At 48.4% G+C, this 14,989-nt stretch overlaps 1 protein-coding gene across 1 annotated transcript; it reads left to right on the top strand.

Annotated features, from left to right (window-relative positions):
- Window positions 1–526: 526 nt before the first annotated feature.
- Window positions 527–10,462, top strand: kif17 (kinesin family member 17; the record flags this gene model as incomplete). The annotated part of the gene is made up of 14 exons (XM_080001049.1): window positions 527–757; window positions 1,000–1,146; window positions 1,289–1,390; window positions 2,350–2,539; window positions 2,972–3,424; window positions 3,692–3,786; window positions 3,882–4,107; window positions 4,533–4,630; window positions 4,854–4,978; window positions 5,575–5,803; window positions 8,091–8,349; window positions 9,349–9,419; window positions 9,508–9,628; window positions 10,272–10,462. 14 exons carry the CDS (start codon window positions 527–529, stop codon window positions 10,460–10,462), a joined length of 2,538 nt encoding a protein of 845 aa, XP_079857175.1.
- Window positions 10,463–14,989: the final 4,527 nt, after the last annotated feature.

The raw sequence follows: 14,989 nt of genomic DNA, 5'->3' as shown, positions 1-14,989 counted from the left end.
ACATATTGTTTATGGTTGCTAGGCAACAGCAGCGCAGCTGACATACAAAGTCGCGGCGGGGGGTTTGCGTGCGGCAGATGACGCTTGAAATGGGCCCCGAAGTAATAAAAACGATGTAATCGTTTGTCATTTCTCTGCGCATCGGGCGCTGTTTACGCGACTCGCGTCTATTTTTGAACGTTTCACCCCTTGAGTTCCAGCGGAGATGTGACGTCACAGACGCGGGCTCTACCTCAACGTAAGGTCAGAAGAAACAAGTGGGAAATTACTGCGGCGATGTTATGAACCAGAAAACATACTTTAATGCGGCATAATTGTTGTTCCATAGTTTAAAAAAAAGTGTATTTATTTTTTGTTTGCTATTTTTCAGATGCACGTTTGACGATTGACTTCTGAGGCAAGTTGTTTTTTTTTTGTTGTCATTTTATCTTCGTAGTATGTTTGCATGTAAGTGGGGCTCCGTGTAACCCGTCCCATCACTCCATGTGGTCAGTTGTGTGTGAAGAGCCGTTCGCGCCGTCCAAGGATGGGGTCCGAGTCCGTGAAGGTGGTGGTCAGGTGCAGACCCATGAACGAGAGGGAGAAGGCCCTGAACTGCAGGATGGTGGTGTCCGTGGACCTACCCCACTGCCAGTGCTTCATCGAGAAGCCGGCGGCCAAAGACGAGCCCCCCAAGCAGTTCACCTTCGACGGGACCTACTTCACCGAGCAGACCACCGAGCAGATGTACAACGAGATCGCTTATCCTCTGGTGGAGGTAAGGCGGGCGAGTGGGTTTCTGCTCCCAGCGGGTATCCCCCGGACGCGGCTCGACGGCCACAGGACGCCATTGATTCAAAATCTGAAACGAAAATCCAGCTCCCCATGTTGCCGCGCCCTGTTTCCACGTTGCCTGGTGACCTGTGTCTGCCACTAATGACCCCACCGCTCATTATTTACTCATGAGTCTCGTCTCGGGTCAAAGCATTAGAACCTCTGCCTCATGTTCCGTGTTACCAGGGTGTGACCGAGGGCTACAATGGCACCATTTTTGCCTACGGACAGACGGGAAGTGGAAAGTCCTTCACCATGCAGGGCGTGTCCCATCCCGCTGCCCAGAAAGGAGTCATCCCACGGGCCTTCGACCACATCTTCGAGAGCATTCAGGTCGGTGTGAGGTAGACGACGTGAAACGGAACGAAATGTCCAAACAACGCCTGGAGCCAACGCCAACCACCCAAAGCCCTGTGCCTCCTCAAATCAAAATTTTGCAAATCATAAAAAGTGTGTGTGTGTGTGTTCCTGCTAGTGTGCAGAGAGCACAAAGTTCCTGGTGAGGGCATCCTATCTGGAGATTTATAATGAAGAGGTCCGAGACCTTTTGGGACAAGACACAAAACAGAGAATGGAGGTAAGAATCTATATCCATAACAGAACTATGACGGGATGGGATGCGCTGACATTTTTCAACTCAAGCGACAAGTTTCGGGGCCAACATATGACATTTTCTTTTATTTGAACAGGGTTTAAAAGTAAGTAAATAAGTCACGTCTATACTATAATGCCGTTATTAACATTAACATAGGATGTCACTATATTCACTATCAATAAATGTCTTTCTAAATTAGTGAATTGTGCACATTTCTTTTTTTTTTCGCACTTTGCAAACATTATATAAAGGGGTTTTCAAACTCCCATTCATGGGAAAATGGTAAATGTCCAGATGAGCAAACTACTCACTGTTGTACTGGGGAAAAAAAACGTTCTCCCATTTTCCCTGACATGTTTTGTGACACACTCCGACACAGTTCATTTGAGGGCCACCAGGGGGAGGATCTGATTACAGACCAGGTGTGAAGCTAGGCGGTTGATTTTTTTCATATTAAAGGTGCAGTGCGTAGAATTGCGTGGCGTCCAGCGGCGGGGTTGCAGACCGCAACTAACTGAACACCCCTCCCCGTGGCGGTGCGGCACGGCGGCCTCCGTGGAACAGACGGTGGCCCCCAAACTCGCGGAAAGCGCGACGGCCCTCTCTAGAGCCGGTTCTTAACACAGTTCTTATTTTCATGGGATTAAACACAAATTAAAACGTTCTTATAAATATTACATTCCATTTTCTGCTAAGTCAATTCCATAAACTCTACACACTGAACCTTTAACGCCATAGCAGCATAGTCCACTTCTCTACGGTCAACGATACCTGTGTTTTGTTCCCAATGAATGCACCTTATTTGTACCTGAAGCAGAATGACAGGTGTATGTGTGTGTGTGTGTGTGTGTGTGTGTGTGTGTGTGTGTGTGTGTGTGTGTGTGTGTGTGTGTGTGTGTGTGTGTGAATGCGTGCGTGCGTGCGCGCGCGCTCAACACCAGCTGAAGGAGCATCCCGAGCGCGGCGTGTACGTGCGCGACCTCTCCATGCACACCGTGCACAGCGTGGACGAGTGCGAGTGCATCATGGAGCGCGGCTGGAAGAACCGCTCGGTGGGCTACACCCTGATGAACAAGGACTCGTCGCGCTCCCACTCCATCTTCACCATCCACCTGGAGATCTGCAACACTGGTGAGCACACGCACACACACACACACACACACACACACACACACACACACACACACACAAAAACTGACTCCCGGCGTCTGGCCGTTAATATTACACGATGGAAGAAAAATCAGTCGGGAATAACTTGGCCTTTCGTAAGCTCTACTGATATGCAGTACGTACGTGTACATGTAGGATCATCACATGTTATTATCGGCCTTTTTTTCACAGACAAGCTGGTAAATGCTTTAAATGTTGGTAATTTATAATGAAGGTCCCAAGGAGTCAGGTACAGTCGGGCCAGAGAGGGAGGAACTACTATGGAACCAATACTACAGTTGATGATATATAAAATGATACGAAACGTGTGATAATCGAATCGCTGGAAGATGTCGACGCTCTTTCTAAAAGGTCTTTTCTTTGCCCGTCCTCTCCCCGGCCCGGTCTCCCCAGACGCGGCCGGCGAGGACCACCTGCGCGCCGGCAAACTCAACCTGGTGGACCTGGCGGGCAGCGAGCGGCAGGCCAAGACGGGCGCCACGGGCGACCGGCTGCGCGAGGCCACCAAGATCAACCTGTCGCTGTCGGCGCTGGGCAACGTCATCTCGGCCCTGGTGGACGGACGCTCGCGCTACATCCCCTACCGCGACTCCAAGCTCACCCGGCTGCTGCAGGACTCCCTGGGGGGCAACACGCGCACCCTGATGGTGGCCTGCCTGTCGCCCGCCGACAACAACTACGAGGAGAGCCTGAGCACGCTGCGCTACGCCAACAGGGCCAAGAGCATCCAGAACAGGCCGCGCATCAACGAGGACCCCAAGGACGCCCTGCTGCGGGAGTACCAGGAGGAGATCAGGAAGCTGCGGGCCCTGCTCTCCGGCCAGCTCGGCCCGGACGCCCTTCCATGTGAGTGCGGGACCAGCGAGAAGAGCAGAAGTTGACAGAACAGTGCAAGCAAAAAAAGAGTAGCTGTGGTTCTGTCTGTCTGTCTCTCTGTCTGGCTGTCTGTCCGTCTTGAAGCCGTTTTCTGTTTCGGTGCATTCGTCGTGTCATACAATTCTGCGAATTGGTTTAAAGAATATTTCCGCCGGCACATTTCATTTTTTTTTTTTGGTCCTGTTTTTGTCACTAAAATCAGTTTTGATGGTTTTTATCTTGATCCTGCGCACGCAGCTGAGCCGTCCGCCCGGTTGTCGGAGGCGTCCCCTGGTGAGCCGCCGCAGCCGCAGTCCGGCGCGACGGAGGCAGAGAAGGAGAGGATCAAGGCGGTAACAACGTCTCCGCATCGCTCCTTCCAAGCGCAGTCGCCGAACCCTTCCCCTGGGGAATGAGGGGCCGAGCTCGGCCTGTGCTCTGTGTGCAGGACTACGAGGGGAAGCTGGCCCGGCTGCAGGCTGAGTACAACGCGGAGCAGGAGTCCAAGGTCAAGCTGCAGGAGGACATCGCCGCCCTGCGCCGCTCCTACGAAACCAAGCTGACGGACCTGGAACAGGCCGCCGCCACCAGGGGGCGCTCTTACCCCACGGATGGTAGCGGGGCCTTGGCGGTGGAGCTGGCCTTCAAAGAAGTGGACTCAGCAATAAAACAAGGTGGAGGAAGAGTTTTTACTGAAGTTGAAGTACAAACACACACACACACACACACACACACACAAAATGACTATGGCACCACCACCGTAAATAACAGTAGATAAGTACTTGCTCTTCAATGTACTTAAAGTATATCATAGCATATTCAGTCTATAATACTTCATTAAGTATTACTGTACTTTTTTTCTGCAGATGTGTGCTCGGCATAACCTGTTTTTGCTTTTTTTTAAGAGATAAATATAAATCCTGATTTAAAGAATGTTCATGGATAATAAATCCATATTTTCAAAACTTAATTACAAAATATGATAAAAACTAAAGCAACAAGCCTGTGAAATGCTTCATCGGTGCATCATCAAAAATGTTGATTTTTTTTTTTGTTCTGATGAACCACGTCTTGCTGTTTCACTGCTTTCCGCGGTCAGAGAACTCCGGTTGTGTGACCCAGGTCCTGGAAGAAGAGTTGCCCCACAACACTGACACTACGAGCCCCAATCCCGCTGAAGATCCAGACCCGACCGAGGTGCCCTGATGCCTCAGAGTTAGACCGACTCCAAGCAGAGTTCTATTCTCCATTGTCCACCTGCTAACAATTCCCGAAATACTCAAATATAATTACTGGCACTTGTGCAATTGTAAATATTTGATTATCTTTGCATGTAAAATAAAACGCTCAAACGTATTGGATGATGACAGCAACACAAAAAAAATCGACTGTGTTCTGCATTTCAATTCCCCTGATATAGCGGATGCAGGCGGCATCGCTGGCAGCCGGTCCGTCGGTCGGTGCACACACGGGGGCGGAGGGAGAGGGATGTGCGGACGCCGTCACCACACCGGGGCCTCTGGAGCAGAGGGATGTCCTGGAGAGGTACCATGTCTCACAGTTTGAAAATATAAAATGAATGGGGGCAGTGGCTCCGGGAGGTAGAGCGGGTCGTCGCGTCATCGGAAGATTGCCGGTTCGATCCCCGTCTCGACACAAGACACTTAACTGCTCCCCCGGGCACTGCTTTATGGCAGCCCACTGCTCCTAGATACATCAGGTACTAGGATGGGACAAATGCAGTGACAATTAGTTAAAGTCTAATCCCCCCAAAAAAATGATACTGCTCTGTGTCCCATAATGTCAAATATACAGTGTGTTAGGATCTTTCTTGTTTGCTGTCCACTGTGTATATTGAGTATATTGTGTATATTTAGGCTTAAGTACTGTACTTTGTCGTCCTCTTGGTAATTTTGCTGAAGCAAAGATTTACAGTATAAAACAGATACAGGCTTGTTATGGCTGATTTATACAAAAAAACAAACAAAAAAACAAATATAGAAACTAGTGACTTATGGGATGCTTGTAAATTGAAGAGTGTGTTGTGCAGCCATATACAAAACTGACAATGTCTACTACGTGCAGTCTGCGTCGCCACGGTTCATAGACTGACCAGCGCATTCCGTCCCCTCGGGCCCCAGGCTGCAGCAGCTGGAGCAGGAGGTGGTCGGTGGAGAACAGGCCAGCAACACGGAGATGCAGCGCAGGCACCGGCAGAGGAAAGCGCTGGCGGACCAGAGGAAGGTGCAGCTCATCCAGGCTCTGACGCAGGACAGCGAGGAGGGCGACGACGTGCTGCTCAGCGTCTACGACTCCATCCAGGAGGAAGTGCACGCCAAGAGCCAGGCGCTGACCAAGGTCCAGGGCAAGGTGCGGCACCATGAGGCAGGGGGAAATGGGATGGATGGATAGATAATAATAATAATAATAATAATAATAATAATAATAAATTAATTATTTAAAGTGAATGAATAGTACATTTGAGTAGAAAAATGAAAAAGAAACAAAAATGTAAGAAAGGCCAAAGAAACAGCGTAGTTACTAGTAAGCATGGCTGTTTTCATCTTTTTCTTTTAAAGATGTGTCCACAGAGCTGCTATTTTGTGGGATGGTGCTCCACAGCTTTGGGGCATAATGAGTAAAATCTGCATCTCCACCTTTCCTGTGGAGTACTGTGGGGACATTTAAAAAAACAACTGAGGGCTTGTTTTGGGCCATAGAACGACAAGGAGTCTGAGACACAGCGAGGTGCTTCTCCAGTAAGAGCTTTATAAACAAGTAGAAAACGTGCAGGAACGTGGAATCAATTCTAAAAGACACCGGTAGCCAGTGCCGTGGAGCTAAAACGGGAGCTTTCTTTTTCGTTTTGTTTTGGTTAAAAGTCTTAACGGTAGAGTTCTGAATAAGTTGTAATCTCTCCGGGTGTTTTTTTTCCCCCAAAGACCCGTAAATAGAGCATTACAATTCTCCCATCTACTTGAAATAAAAGCATGAATTAATTGCTCCGCGTCATGTTGCTTTAGGAAAGGCCGTACTCTGGCAATATTGCTCCGGTGAATTAAACTTTTTTGTTTTAAAACTTTAATCAGAATCGAGCATCATGGCAAGACTTTTTAGACAGATAGAAAGATAGACAGACAGACAGACAGACAGACAGATAGATAGATAGATATACACTCATTGAGCACTATATTAGGAACACTATACTAATACCGGGCGGGGCCTCCCTTTGCTCTATAAACAGCCCCAATTCTTCTTGACATGGACTCCACAAGATGTTGTAAACATTCCCTTGAGATTCTGCTCCATGTTGACATGACTGCATCAAGCAATCCCTGCAGATTCGTCAGCTGCACATTCATGCTTCGAATCACCCATTCTGTACCATCCCAAAGGTGTTCTATTGGATTCAGAACCGGTGACCGGGACGGAAGAGCGTTGAGCTCATTGCAACGTTCATCAAACCAGTTTGAGACCGCTTTTGCTTTGGGACACGGTGCATTATCATGCTGCAAGTAGCCGTTAGAAGATGGTAAATAGTGGCCATGAAGGGATGCACGTGGTCGGCACCAGTACCCAAACAGGCTGTGGCGTTCAAGCGATGATTGATGGGTATTACCGGGCCCAAAGTGTGCCAAGAAAAAAAAATCCCCCACACCGTTACACCACCACCACCGCCACCAGCCTGGACCGTTGACACAAGGCAGGTTGAGTGCTGCTGGTGCCGAATTCTGACCCTACCATCTGTGTGCCAGTCTCTACTGCCTCTACCGTCCAGTTTTGGTGAGCCCGTGCCCACCGCAGCCTCAGCTTTCTGTTCCCGGCTGACGGAAGTGGAAACCGACGTGGTCGCCCGCTGCAGTCGCCCATCTGCCCTCAAGGTTCCAGGTGTTGTGCATTCTGAGACGTTGTTCTGCTCACCAACATCGTACAGAGCGGTTATCTGAGTTACCGTGGTCTTTCTGACAGCTCCGACCAGTCCGGCCGTTCTCCATTGACCTCTCTTATCAACAAGGGATTTCTGTTTTTTTTTCCCCATCATTCTGAGTAAACTCTGGAGACTGTTGTGCATGAAAATCCCAGGAGATCAGCAGTTACAAAAATACTGGACCCAGCCCGTCCGGCAACAACATTCATACCGCGGCCGAAAACACTGAGATCACATTTCTTCCTTGTTCTGATGGTTGATGTGAACATTAACTGAAGCTGCTTACCTGTATCTGCATGACTTTATGTATTGCACTGCTGCCACACGATTGGCTGATTAGATAATTGCATGAATAAGTAGATGTACAAGTGTTACTGATAAAGTACTCAGTGAGTGTATAAAGTTAAGATACAGTTAAACAATGTCCATAAATTAATCTGTAGAAAGAATGAAATAAGTAACTCATTCACCACCAACACAGATTCAAATAACTTTCATAAAGACCCATTTTATGTCAGATAAAAAAAAAAAAATTATGATATTTTATCTGTGTGTCACTATGAAGCATCAAATCCTCAAGAAGACTAAGTCTATCTTATGAACTATTCATTGTTAAATGACAGAATATGCAATTTATCTGTTACTACACGGTCCCGTTGCCACGGGCTGTCGCAGGGTGAAATTCTGAATCAAACGTATCCTCCTCCTCGATAAAACGTGACGCGGCAGCTCAAAGCGGCCGAGCTGGAGATCCGCGACCTGCAGGCGGAGTTTGAGGCGGAGAGGAACGACTACCTGGCGAGCCTCCGGCGGATGGAGCGGGAGGGCCTGCTCCTGCACAGCCTGCTGGAGCGCATGGCGCCGCTCGTGCGCCGCGACTGCAACTACGGAAACCTGGAACGGCTGCGGAAGGACGCCGTGTGGGACGAGGACGGCGGCGCCTGGAGGCTGCCGGAGGTGGTGGTGCAGAAAACCTCCCTCCCCGCAGGTGAGGATGAAACCCCGGGGAGCTGAATGGGAGTTTGAGCCACTGATGTTTTGGGCTGGATTGCACTTTGTTAATCCCTGTGAGGAAACTGAGCTCAGGGTGAGGGCGGCGGGGGACGGTGGAGTGGAGTCCCAGCAGTAAACAGTATGAACACTCAAAATATATTATAGTGCAACAATAGTAGTTGAACAAATATAGTAGAATGCATAGGTTTTTGTTGTTTTTTTGGGGGGGGTTTCTGAATTTGTACACTGTAAATGGTTGTTTGCTTGGAAATCTGCGGGAGGGCATTGCTCCAAAATGGCCTCTACTGAGCATGTCTTTTCCTTTACGAGAAATCGATGACAGTAACCTTAGACTTCAGTTCAGCTGTGGACACTTTTGTAATAACCATATTACCAAAGTGAGTAATGATGACTTGTAGGGAGAGCGATGGCATATTTGCTTTTATTGGAGGTCTTGATTAATGTTGTCACAGGGAGAGAGACAGAGAGAGAGAGAGAGAGAGAGAGATCGTCTTCAGGAGCAAAAGTAGTCCTGTGAACGAGGTCTGTTTAGTGTAAATAACTGTTCTACTGAACCAGTGTACCCGGAGGCCACAGCTGGTAGGTCTGTATGAAAGGTGTAGGTCCTGTTTTTTTAACTGGCAAGCTCACACTCAGAAGAAAGAAGAACCGGCAGCTCGCAGCGACCCACTCCCAGACCAGGGAGGGGTATGGAAATGTTCCAGATTTGTGCCGTACTGACCCACACAACAACTCATATAAGAATTAGGGATCTTTTAACACACATCATTTAAAGGGACCAGTTAAGAGCCATTATTTTTCTTTGTGCACCATCATCTCAAACTGTCTTATAACTTAATAGGGTAAAAATACAAGGGGCCCAATCACAAATCAACTAAAATAATGAGATATGCAATCAAAGCTCAATCTACTTTAATATAAGAGCTATAAAATGTAATTTCTCTCTCTCCCTCTCTCTCTCTCTCTCTCTCAGCCGTGGCTCCCCTCGCTCCAAAGGTCTCCGCGCGCCGGGGCTCAGCTGCCGACAGCGACGAGGCATTCATGGTGTGCTAAACGTTTTCCGCACAGTCATCTCTTCCTGAAAACGCCAGTAGCCATGAACTAAGACGGCTGCGTTTCCCTTTGCACCCAGGTGGAAGAGGACAAGTACAAGGAGATGCTGGACCGCAGCAACAGCGAGAACGTCGCCAGTAACTACTTCAAGTCCAAGAGAGCCAGCCAGCTGCTGGGCAGGGAGAATACCAAGGGATTGGGTGAGAGTAGGACCTGTAGGCGGCCGGACCCTGGATTTTCCAGAACAGGGTCATTATTACAACCTCGAAGCAAGTCTCCAAGAGTAGCACAACATGAGTTAAGGGCAATTTGAGGCAGAATTTATTTATTTATTTATTCAGAAAAACGTACAAAATGCACAAAAGGGAATAATTTGTGTTTCACGACTTAGGGTTACAGGACTTCCTACTGTAGACTATTTGTGGAAATATAGTTAAAATTAAGTGCAGTACAATGAAGGACAATGGGCCAAATGAGGTGTGTGCGTGCGCGCGTGTGGATGTTCAGCCAGGCTTAGGAAGCTAAGCTGCTCAGGCTGGTTGAGACGATGCGTGAGCTCAATAAGTGAAAGGAACCGAAACGTAAAACAATTGAAAGTGACGTGGAAAAAAACCCCAAAACAAGTGAACAACAAAACCACACACAGGAACGTCATAATATAGAGGCGAACCAACCTAGAACTTCCTCCGGGTGAGAGAGCTCTGTGTGTTATGAAGCAGAACCAATAAAGAGCAAGTGAAGAGTAACTATAGACAGAGCACCGCAGACAGACCGTGTAAAAAAGTTCCCATTCTCATACTTCCCTACCGGCGTTATCCGGCTGATTAAGCTTTTCTTCCGCAGCCCTCCATCCCCCTCCCCTGGTCGGTGGGACGGCCCACCTGAGCACCGGCGGCTCCAACGTCAGCTCCCCCGTCAGCTCGGAGTCCGTCCTGCCGCGGCCCTTCCGGCTGGAGTCCCTGGGCCTCCCGTCGTCTTATGGAAAGATGAAGCGGAAGAAAAGCAAAATGCACATCCCGTTTGAAGGGAACTGAGACTTGAGCAGTGCTCCGCCTGCAGGCGCACCGTGCACATTTAAGTGTCCAAGCCACTGGACTCCAGTAGTTTATACAGTAGGCACTTTACATGAACATGAACCGCTGATTTGAATGTAATTTCTGAACATGTACTACCTATTAAACATGAGGCTACGAATGTAGCACTGTGATATCACCCAGGGGCAACTGCACAACACTAAATGTATTTTAATACATTGGCTGAGCCACATTTCCATTTCCTTCGTCTTGTATCTCCATTTCCTTCATGGGCTGATATTAAGTCCTGCAACTGGGAAAATACTGGGTGACCATTTTGACCTTTAACAATTGCTTTCAGGGCCGTTTACGCGGCACCTTTGCTTACGGCGCAGAAACAAGATCTCGGCCACAAACGTGGCGGACCATTTTTTTTTTGCGTCACATCAGACGATGAAGGATTCCTCCGGGACACGGAGCACAGAGGGGCCTTCATGGCAGCCTGTTGTTGACAGCTTGTGATGCTCATCACCTGTGAGTCGTGTCCTGTTCCCGGACTCATGCCAGTCAAGCATTCATGAAATCTGGAGGCTAAGCAAATGCGGCGTGACCTTTTGAACCTTTATTCAACGTGGCTGATTTATACAGAAACTTTTTCATGTTCATATCATTACACAGATCTGTGGTGTGCAGAGAACATTTTAGGGGCAGAGATCAGAAAAGGGCCACTTTTAACTGGTGGAAGGAGGTCGGGTCCTCTGGGAGCTTAAGACATTTTTAAACGACAATGACTTTGACTGTAACAATGACCTTGTTTCAATCATCCAGGTGTCGCTCTCAATCGACAGCAGCATATGACCTTTGAGTCTTAAGGGCAGCTTAGAAACCTAGCGGGCACATTTGCCACAGTTTTTTTCCAACCAAAGGGGCATCAGGGAGGGTGGCCGGTATGATGCAACCCAGCAGGACTCTGTGTTGGTACGGGTTCAGACGTTGCCTTTCAGTGCAGCCGTCACAGGTTCAGGTCCCGGCCATTGTTCTTTACAGCAAATGACTGGAGGACACGTCACTTGGAGGCTAAAGAAAATTAGTCGTAGTAGGAGGATGTTGAAGGCAGCACCCTGAGGGTGCACTTAAAAGCGCCAAGAGACCACGGTCAAGCATGAAGGTGGCGTGATGGTTTTGTGATCACGGACCCGGAACATATCTGGCAAGTCTTTCCCATACCCACCGTGGTGAGATTTGTTGTTGCGATCCGGCTACCAGATGTCTTTCAGGTCTTACGATTACAACACCTTCACGCTAATCCGGGCGCTTTTAAGTGCGCCCTCAGGTGCTGCCTTCCAAAAGCTCACCTGGCATCAAACCCTGTGCTCCCCAAGCCTGAAGTCCTCAGCTTCCAGCACCTCACCTCTCAGACAGCAGTGTCCTAACCATTGCGTCACCTTGACACGTGACCCTGATCGCCGGGTGCTTTTGAACGCGTCCTCGGGGTGCCGCCATACAAGAGCTCACTCGGCAATGAACCCTCACGTCCTAGAGCCCTGAAGCTCTCCTAGCGCAGCTCACCAATCAGTCCTTTGATGAATTATTCTCTGCATGTATCATGTTTCTAACGCTATTCTGATTTCCCCAGCACATTGTTCCATGTGACTCGACCAGCAGTCCATACAGTCATAGATAAGAGCCGGTAAGAAAAAGCTCACCGCTCCTTCCCCGCTCGAACCAGTGATAACAACCATAATAACCTGATGCAGTAATCCACTCCACACACGAACCAAAGAGGTCGTGGACTACTACATGAGCTAATTACTACTTCCTTCAAGTATTCAGCGGGAGAAACAGAACTCTAGCGTGCACCGAGCATCACAAACAAAACGGAAAGCACCGGTCTGTTAAGTATGTGTGGCAGGTTCACACGGAGCTGGGGCTCAAGATAATCGGATAACCCAAAGACAGCTGAATCGGCTTTCTCTGGCCGGAGCGCCGTGTAACGCGAGTAGTACGACTGACGGTCATTCTGTGATTGAAGTGCAGGCTTAAGGAAAAAGGTAAAGCAGTTGTGGATGAATTAGAATCTCTTTAAGTTCTTTGCTCCAGCCCAATTCCACAAATGGCATCGAAAGACAACGTTCTTGGGCGAGGGGGAAAACAAGCCAGTTATTCAGTAGAAATCTTAAAAGGCCCAGTCTGTAAGAGCCACCCATTGAAGAGTTGAAGTTGATCAGATTAAGTCCAGCCTGTAACATGTATAGCGTCACATTTCCAACAGAGTTGATTGCGGGTGCCAGACTGCATGAATCCCAAGTGTCGGCGGGAACTGTACTTCTCAACTTGCACGGAAAAGTGCAATAACGCACAAAAAAAGTAACAAATGATCAAGGTTGTTTGCGTGTTTGTGCTGATATTGATGGAATGAGAGTAAAGTTCAACATGGTGCAGTTCCTTTTTTTAAATTCCTAGGTGAGCAGAAGACACACCTGGTGATTGGACAACAAAGGAAGCAACATGGAGAGAGTTTCACACACATCTAACATCTAAACAATATCGCTAAATGTTGGTCCGGTAAATTATACAGTAGAACAGTAGAAAAATATGATTGCAGACAAACATTGCGAAAAGAGAACTCACTCCAAATATGGTAAACTTACATTACTCTATCTAAATTTATAAAACCAGCAGAAATTGACATTGACTCATGAGAACGTAGGAACAAATTAGTTCATATTTTTGTTTCCAAGTTGTCTTTTCTGCCTTTATTTGGGGTCACAAATTGTGATCGTTAATGTTCATTCAACTACATTGTTGAATACCTGTTAAAGAACTCGACCCACATATAGAAATGATGGTATTGCCCTTTAAATGATCCTTCTCCTCAGCTGTGTGCCATGTGCCAAAGTCGCACTTAACGCTTGGAGTCTCTCTAAGCTTTAATTCCCCGCACAATCTGTGACAGTGGCAAACATTCCCCTCTGCTTTGGACCACTTCTATTCTTTCAGCAGTCCCAGCTTTCTCAGAGCTTCTTTCCGGTCTGCTCCCATCCCAGGCACCATCATCACAGTGTACCCCACAGCATTAGAGTTTTTTTTGGCTCTAGGTTGGGCTGCAGTGGCAGTTTTTACAGTCTCTGTTGTCTTTGGTTGTACCGCTGGTGCTTGGTTGCGCCCGTCACTTTTTGGGATGCCCAGGGAAGCCGAACCGGGCTGTGCTGCGGGCCGAGAAGGTCTGCGGAGAAGGTCTGCGCCCGTGACTGAGTTCTCCGGAGCGGCCATTTTGGTTTGGGCAGGTTGTGAGGGGCACGCGGAACTCAGCTCACATCTTGGTGAGTAGTGGTGGAAGCTGGCACTGCTATGCACAGGCTTCACCTTAGGTTCCGTGGGCACTTGAGAATAGGAAAACGATGGACTCCTGGATGGATTAGCGCGAGCTGAATCTCTTATAAATCTTTGAGACGATAGGTCCCAAGCAGTTTGAGATGCAGACTGGGAAAGTATGGTGACGGGCCCATCCCGCTCATCTGTCTCATTGAGTAGACCGAGCTTCTTCAAGGCTTCCATTCTCGCCTTCTGAGGATCTGCCGCACAATTTCCACTGGACGAGGAGTCTGGCGAGGGGGCTGCCGTTTCATTTGGGAGGTTAATGGAAACATGAGCAGGCTTTTTTTGGGGTTTCGGGGCCACGGCTGGAGGACTGGTCTTAGGCCTAGTGGGGTCCTGTGTAGGAGCCGCTGAAGGAGCTCTGGCAAGGTTAATATGGTTTTGATAAACGCCTTCCATTGAGGCAGGAGGATCTTGAGCCAAGTCTATAGTGTGGTCTACTGTGGGACATAAGGGGGATTTCTTCACGGAAGCACTCCTCCGCAAATGGACGAGGGCATCATAGGATAGCGGTCCTCGGGGCAGACCTTCTCCTGTCCGACCCCAGTGCTTCTTGGGCTTGGTGGGAGGTGGTATCACCACGACGTTGACCTCTGAAGGGACAGGCGGAGCAAGTTCCTGTCGGGTCGATCCGGGGCCTGGTTTGCTGTTTGAAGAATTGAAAGGAGGCTTTGGATGGAAGCTGTTCTTGCGTGGAAGAAAGACCGGCTCGTTCTTGTGGACGGAGGTGGCGGAGCTGTTTGCCAAAACAAGAGGAGTTGGAACCAGATAACTATGGATGGATTTGTGGTCTTCAGAAACTTCAATGGAACGTTTCCTCAAGTCATGCATTTGTGCGCCTGAAGGGAAAAAAAGAAAAAATACAGGTGAAGGCATGAAAACACATATTGGGCCATACAGGGTTTTAATAAGACATAGAGAATGACATTCTATTCTTTCATATTCCACAGGAAGCAACTCACTGTTGCGCTTGCTTGTGCTCATGCATGTGGACAGTTTGGCCATCTTGGTGTCGAGGTTCTCAGGGACAGGCTGGTCAGGTTCATCATTAGACAGTCCACTGTCTTCCTCTGTGTCCAAGGATTCAATAGTCTCCTCTAAAAACATCAGACATGCTTTTTCTTCAGCAGACAAGTGCTCTAGGCTATCGTCACTCTGCAAAGAAAATAA

The sequence above is a fragment of the Zeus faber genome (assembly GCF_960531495.2).
Source record: "Zeus faber genome assembly, chromosome: 5".
NCBI classification, from domain to species: Eukaryota; Metazoa; Chordata; class Actinopteri; order Zeiformes; family Zeidae; genus Zeus; species Zeus faber.
The sequence above is the reverse complement of the archived record's forward strand: the minus strand, read 5'-3'. Positions and strand labels throughout refer to the sequence as shown.